This window comes from Castor canadensis, chromosome 16 (assembly GCF_047511655.1).
Source record: "Castor canadensis chromosome 16, mCasCan1.hap1v2, whole genome shotgun sequence".
Lineage (NCBI taxonomy): Eukaryota > Metazoa > Chordata > Mammalia > Rodentia > Castoridae > Castor > Castor canadensis.
The window spans coordinates 14719516-14727181 of record NC_133401.1 but is presented as its reverse complement, the minus strand read 5'-3'; the positions used below and the strand labels follow the sequence as shown (position 1 = coordinate 14727181).

Here is a 7666-nt window from a genome sequence, read left to right as displayed (position 1 = left end):
CAGCGCTGGCGCAGTTGCTCAAGAGGTAAGAGCACCTGCCTGGCAAGTGTGAGCCCCTGAGTTCAAACCCCCCCCCAGTACTGCCAATAAATAAATAAATAGCCAGGCACTTTATTCTAGCTACTCAGGATGCAGAGATCTGGAGGATCGCTGTTAGAAGCCAACCTGGGCAAATACTTCACGAGACACTATCTTGGAAAAAAACCAACACAAAACAGGGCTGGTGGAGTGGCTCAAGTGGTACAGCACCTGCCTAGCAAGCATGAGGCCCTGAGTTCAAACCCTAGTACCACAAAGAAAAAAAATATCTCTAGCCTCTTCACAAGGGTTTCCACAGGTTCCATCATATAGAACTCTCCCTAGCACCATTTGTCTCTTCCTTAACAGTTTCTTTCTTCTGCCCTCTTGCAGAGGTGACCTGAACAACCTTGATGTGTTAATTCCACCATGTATTAACCTATTATCTCATTTTCCTCACTTACAATCAATGGAAGTGCACGTGCTGTTTTTCCCTTCCCTCATCCCCTGTTCCTACACACCCAAGACCACCAGAACCAGTGTAAAGACAGTATTCATTGCTTGGCCAAATTCAAATTATTCTCACCGTCCTTCCTCACACTTTAATTTTACATCACTTAAGACCACAGACAACTTTTTCTTTCTGGGGTCCTCTCCTTCCATCTCCCACCTAAGTGTTGCCCCCCAACACCAGAGTTAACACTCAGATGCTTCATGTCTCACTCCACTCATCCTCTCCCCAGCTTCAAGGACCTCTCTACAGATAGTTCCTACATCTACATGTCTAGCCCCTGTTACTTCTCAGAACTTGTGACACCCACATGCAAATATCAAAAATCTCTTCTCAGTTACTCCTTATTTAACCCGGCTCTCTCCCTCAGCTCACTCATTCATCTCAGTGGCCACTGAAGTTTCCCCCAGTCACTGCTCTGCTGTTTCTCAGATTCACTGAATTATCAAGGTCCATTATGGTTTTTTTTTTTTTTTGGCTTTGTTTTGTTTTAACATCTATCAGTTGTGTTGTCCTGTATTCCCACAATCTAACTGACCCAGGCCTTCAACACCTGTGGGAAGTACTGTTTAACTTCTTTCTCTGGTCTTCTACTGAAATCTTTCACACAACTACCTATCACCTTCCTAAAAACGAGTTCACTCTCCTACTCAAGAATCTGCAGTGACCTATTAGTTCAAAATTCTTCCTTTTTTGGGGGGTACTGGAGCTTGAACTCAGGGCCTCACACTTGCTAGGCGGGTGCTCTACCACTTGAGCCATTCCGCCAATACTTATTTCAATTTTTAAAGATAAAATAAGGTGTGGCTAATTCAATCTATCAGATACAAAGCATGAGTACTCATATTCTATGGTGGCAAAATAAATTACCACAAATTTAGCACAAACTTAATAGTGCTCATTTTTTAGTTTCCAGAATTCAGTTCTTTGCAATCAGAGGTTGAGGTCCATTGATCTGATGGCCAGTAGGGACCACTCTCTACTACTAGATGACACTCCAAGGGCCCATGACCCCCTCCAGTTCAGCAGTGGTGAACCTCCCTCCCACACTTCTAATAGCTCTGATTTCCTCTTCTGAAACCAGCCAGAGAAAACGCTCTGCTTTTGAAAGGCTTTTGTGATTAGATGAGGCCCACTCAGATCAATCAAGAGGGGACTCTTGATTAACTCAACTGATTTGTAACCTTTATTATATCTCCAAAATCCTGATTGCCAGGCAAGGTGACATAACCATGGACATGAGGCAATGTTGTGTCTGATTCAGTTCCAGGAGTCAAAGGTGGTCTTGGAATTCTGCATACCACAGTGCCACATGAAGCTGTTCTTGCTCTTGCTCCTCTAGGTGCTTGTTCTGCAGAAGAGACAAAGAAGCCAAACAAACACGGCTGGTGTAACTTAACATGAGATAAAAGACTATTATTAGTCTGTTGTAGCTGCTGGACTGGATGAATTAAACAGTGGAATTTTTTTTTTTCAGTGCTGGGGATGGAACCCAGAGCCTTGCAAAAATGCTAGGCAAGTGCTCTACCACTGAACCACACACCTCCAATCCCAGCCCTAACAACTGAAATTGATTTCTCACAGTTCTGGAGGTCCAAGGTCAAAGTATCAGTAGATTTGGTTTCTTCACTTCTTTCTTTTCAGACAAGTTTTTTTTTTTTTTTTTTCAGTACTGGGGCTTGAACTCAGGTCCTACACCTTGAGCCACTCCACCAGCCCTTTATTGTCTCATGAACTAGCTGCCGGGTTGGCTTCAAACCACGATCCCCCTGATCTCTGCCTCCTGAGTAGCTAGAATTACAGGCGTGAGCCACCAGCACCTGGCTTCAGAGAAGTCTTAATCAAATTTATTTTTAACTGATACACAAAAACATAAGGATTCTACATATTAATGGGTGCCATCTGATGTTTTGACACATGCATGCATTATGTGATGTTTAAACATATCCATGTCCTCAAACGTTATCATTTCTTTGTGGTAAAAACATTCAAAATCCTTTAGTCTAGCTTTTTTTGCTTTCTAGCTTCTTCAGATGTGTAAAATTATCATTATTCACATTCTATTGTACAGATGGCTGCCTGCTGGTGAGTCCTTGGGTGGTCTCTTCCCTGCACATGCACACCTCGTGTTTCTGTGTGTGTCTAAATTTCTTCTTCTTATAAGGACACCAGTCCAAATGGATTAGGGCCGACCCTGAGGGCCTTGTTTAACTTTATCACTTTTAACTGTCTATTTCCAAATACAGCCACATTCTGATGAACTGAGGAGTAAAGTTTCAACATAAGAATTTTTAGGAGCCAGGCATGGTGGTGCATAGCTAAAATCCCAGCACTCAGGAGGCTGAGGCAGGAGGAACTCAAGTTGAAAGTCAGTATGGGCTACATAGTAAGAGAGATCCTGTCTCAAAAAAATAAAATAAAATAAAAGGGGGAGGGACACAATTCAACCCATGATAGACAAAAATAGAAACAAGAAAGCAAGGACTCCTTTCCTTCCAGACTGTAAATGTGTGAGCCACAGATATACTCACAGTACTCTAGCCTTTAGCAATATTCACATACACTGATAGTAGCTAGCATTTAAGTTAGTCCCCGAAAAAGTAAAATTATTGGAAGTTGAAAGGCATCTCAAGAAATGAAATAAAAATCAGCCAGGGTCTTTTATAAACTTCTGGTGAATTATTCACTTGGCAAACATTATGGACTTATTATATGTCAAACACCAAACTAAGTGTTGAGAACATGAACAGAACCTGATTCAAACAACCCTATTATTAGAGAGACAGAGAGAGAGATAAAGAAACAGAAAGAAAGAAAAAGAGAGAGGAAAGAAAGAAAGAGGAAGCTGCACACCAGTGGCCTCACACCTGTAATCCTACCTACTCAGGAGGCAGGGATCAGGAGGATCGTGATTTGAAGCCAACCAAAGCAAATGGTTCGTGAGACCCTATCTCAAAAAAAGCCATTACAAAAATTAGGGCTGGCAGAGTGGTTCAAGGTGAAGGCCCTGAGTTCAAGCACCAGTACCACAAAAAGAAAGAAAGAAAAACGAAGGAAAGGACAAAGGAGGTAACCAAAGAACAAAGGAAGAAAAAGAAAAGGAAAAAATACAAATAAATGAATAAAAATAAAACAAGAAAAAGGAAAAGAAATGAAGAGCAGGCGTGAAGTAATTGCAGAAACTTGATCATTGACTAGATATTTCATGACATTAAGTATTCATTTTTTGAGTGTAACAATGATACTGTGATTACATTTTCTAAAGAGCCCTTATATTTTAGTAGTACAGCTGAAATATCTATGGATGAAACAATTTGGTGTCTAGGATTTACTATAAAATGATCCAGGTTTGGAGAGAGGGATACAAAGTGGAAGTAGAGTTGAAATAAAATTGGCCTGAAATGTACGAGTACATGTAAAATCATTGGCTCTACTTTTGTAACTATTAGAAATATTCCAAGAAAATAAAAAGTCCTTGCTCTCTAGAAGCTTATAACACAAGCAGAAAGGCTTTCCAATAAATAGAATGCAACACAGTTAAACGAAATAAATGTGAAGTGCCATGCGAGCTCCAAGGACAGAGAGTGCCCCAGGACAGGCGGACATGTCACCAAAGAGTCCCTCTCTGACCAGAGTCTTTAAGCAAGAGCATCCCAGGCCAAAGGGCAGAGAAGCAGGTAGAAGCCATGAAGTCAGGTGGGAAGTGGCAGAGCTTCCGCCCCTTCTGGATGACTTACTTGCACCCACCTTAGTTAAGTGTACAGGTTCCATAGCCAGACCACCTGTCCTGCTCCTGAGTCCCAGCTGGGAAACCTCAGTCAGGCTCTGTGCAATGTCTCTGCACCTCAGATTCTTTACCTATAAAACAGAGATCATAACCATATATACTTCCCAAGGCTGGTGTCATGAGTCAAGAAGTTAATTCATGTGTAAGCGCTTAGAAGCTATTTGGCAAGCAATAATGTTAGTTATTAGCAGTGGTAGTGGTATCTGAGCCCGTGACACAGAACCACACGTTTTGAAAATCTCAACGAATTTCCATTTGCTATGAATCTGGTTTTTTTTTTAAGGCTGCAAACTTATAGAGACTAGATCTAATTTATCTCTATAGTCCCAAAATAGCGTAAGGACGTGCCCATAATAGGCTTTGACTGGGCAATTCTTTCAGGTGGCAGTGGAGGGCCCACCAACAGCCTCTGTGTGACCTCTTTATTTCCAGGTTATACCCTCCATTTCTGCAAATTTTTTTGCGTACTGGGGTTTGAACTCAGGGCCTCATACTTGCTAGACAGGTGCTCTACCACTTGAGCCACTCTGCCACAGTCCTTTTTTTATGTTGGGTATTTTCAAAATATGGTCTCTGAACTATTTGCCCAGACTGACTCCGAACCTGAATTCTCCTGATCGCTGCCTTCTGAGTAGCTAGGATTGTAGGCGTGAGCCACCAGTGCCCGGCTCATTTCTGCAATTCTTGGGCTTCAGTTAGCTCCCATCTGTGTTCTGCCTTCTCCCTTACTCTGCACTGGGATGCTCACTCACTAGCTATGCTCTCTGCTCCCTTCCCTGGCAGGTTTGCCTATCCCCATGGGTATTATATTGGCTAAACAACATCTGTATCACTTATTGTACAATTAATGAAGGCTGAAAGAAGGCTGGATTTCTAGACCATTGGCCCTATCCATACCCTTTCGGGAGAAGTAGAAAGCTATGGAAAAGAAAAAAAAAACAGATAAGATTCAGCCCCAGCTCTGAGGACATCCTGCAGACATTTTTGTGCAATCAGCTAATACTTCTCTGTGGCATTCTAGAGTTCAGAACCAGTTAGGAAGGAGAAACAGACATGGTGAGCAGGGGCCCAGCTTGCTGTGAATATTTGCTTTGCAAATTTCAGAGTTTCTTTTCTCCCCACTAGCAGACATCCTCACTTCAAAAGCAGACTTAGAGAGACAGCACTTGAAGACTCAGAGTCTGAGAACAGAGAAGATACAAAACCACAGACAATCTAAAGTTGAAGTAGGGGCTCAGAGGAAGTTCCCCTCTGTACAAAATGCCCTCTGCCCTGAGCTGGGACATGGGCTGGCATATAAATCTGGTCTCCCCAAGAGTGGGAATTACCAGTAAATCATTAACCAACTTTATCCAGGAGCAGAAGAAAACAGAAACCTCTGAAGACCTCTCCCCCTACCCATTCTCCTGAAGTTATCTCTGAGAAGATGATTCACAGCTATGCCCTCACCTCCAGGTATAAGTGTTCTTTACTATGAAAAAATAAATGTGGGGGAGGGGATCAAAAAGCAGAAATAGGACACTGGAGAAAACAGACTGAAAGGGCAGCCTGGCATGCCTTGTTTAAAGGTCAAAGTCTCGTGAAGCATGCCAGGCCCCTTCCCTGCCTGGGCTGTGCGTGACCTGATGTTAGTTAGCCTTGCTCCATATTTGGAGCCCCACCAGAACCCAGCATTTTCCCTGCTTGGTGCTACAGCAAGGAAGAAAAGGGGAGTTGGGTACCAGAAAGCCAGTAAGTATGGAGGAGTATGCACCCTAAAAATACTAAAGTGTGATTATAAGGAAACGGATTTTCTTTGTTTTGCTTTTCTTTTCCCTTCTCTTCTTTTCCAGTACTAGGGTTTGAACTCAGGGCTTCGCACTGAGCCACACCCCCAAGCCTGAAATTGTCTTTCTTATAGCTCTCAGACTGGTCTTGAAAGTAACTTTACATAAGTGACCAAAACATTTTGAGTAATGACAGAACTTTTGGAATTAAGTGTATATTTATTTCCAGGAAAACTACTTTTAGGAAGCCCATATTTATCTGGTTATGGTATATTGTAAAACGAATCCTATCCCCATTCCTATAACTCACAAGTCTCACAACTTTATTATATTAACTTACATAGGACTGAGAAACAGTCCAATATCAGAAGGAGCTGGAGGAGGCCAACTCCCTCAGTAGGGGCTTTCCTGGCAGACCCCATCCACCAGCCTTGTTGGGTGCAAGGGAGTGGTGTTGGCATGAAAATGGACAGAAACACTCAAAGTTCTCCCACTTCCATTTGAACCCAAGGAGAGCACTACTGCTTTTGTTTATTTATTTATTTATTTATTGGTGGCACTGGGGTTTGAACTCAGGGCCTCACACTTGCTAGGCAGGGGCTCTACCACTTGAGTCACTCCACCAGCCTTTCTTTGTGATGGGTTTTGGTTTTTTGGTTTTTGTTTTTTGAGATAGGGTTTCTCCAACTATTTGCCCAGAGCTGGCTTTGAATCTCAGTTCTCCAATGCTCCTGATCTCTGCCTCCCGAGCAGCTAGGATTACAAGCGTGAGCCCCGTGCCCGGCTAGGCAAAGTAATTTCATTAATGCCAATTCTTCAAAGAGCCAGATGGAAAAGTGCTTATAGTTAAATTAGCAAATCAAGAGCAAGAGGTATGAGTGCTTAGTGTGTCTGTGAGCATATTACGTAAAGCTGAGCAACCTTTGTTCTTTTTGGGAAATTATTTTTATTACTGTATATTACTGTACAAAGTGAAGGGCTTCATTGTGACATTTCCATAGATGCATATGACCCACTTTGATCTTATTCACCTCCTCTATTACTTGTTCTTATCCCTACTTCCCCACCCAATTTTTTTTTTTAATTTTCTTGCTATTTCTTAGGTTTTGGACTCAGGGCATTGCACTTACTAGGCAGGCATACTACCTCTTGCTAAGAGCACTAGCACTCTTGTATTTTTGGCAATATTGGGGTTTGAACTCAGGGCCTACACCTTGAGCCACTCCCCAGCCCTTTTTTGTGATGGGTTTTTTAAGTTAGGGTCTCACGAACTATTTGCCCAGGCTGGTTTCGAACTGTGATCCTCCTGATCTCTAGCTCCTGATTAGCTAGGATTACAGGCACAAGTCACTGTACTTGTCCCACCACCCCCTTTTTTCTTTTTTATAAATCTAGATTTCACATATGAGACAGAACATTCAGTCTTTGTCTTTCCAAGTCTGGTTTATTTTGCTTAACATTGAGATATCCAGTTCCACCTATTTTCCTATAAATGACATAATTTCATTCTTCTTTATGGCTGAATATTCCATTGTATACACAAACACATATACATATACACAAATATATATATACATATACACA

General features: G+C 42.1%; 1 protein-coding gene and 1 long non-coding RNA gene across 3 annotated transcripts in view; one reads left to right on the top strand and one right to left on the bottom strand.

The window, feature by feature from the left end:
• Positions 1-1702: 1702 nt before the first annotated feature.
• The window catches only part of LOC109691873 (uncharacterized), a 62628-nt gene continuing 56664 nt past the window's right edge, over positions 1703-7666 (bottom strand). For both annotated transcript variants that reach the window (XR_012442532.1, XR_012442531.1), the window contains exons 6-7: positions 4277-4387; positions 1703-1880 (exon numbers count right to left, since the gene is read on the bottom strand). This is a non-coding gene — a long non-coding RNA (uncharacterized lncRNA). The remainder of the gene's footprint in view (positions 1881-4276; positions 4388-7666) is intronic.
• Positions 5202-7666, top strand: part of Cxcl17 (C-X-C motif chemokine ligand 17) — a 54996-nt gene continuing 52531 nt past the window's right edge. The window contains exon 1 of the mRNA XM_074057327.1: positions 5202-5771. Within this exon, the coding sequence (XP_073913428.1) occupies positions 5756-5771 (16 nt within the window). The 5' untranslated portion in view covers positions 5202-5755. The remainder of the gene's footprint in view (positions 5772-7666) is intronic.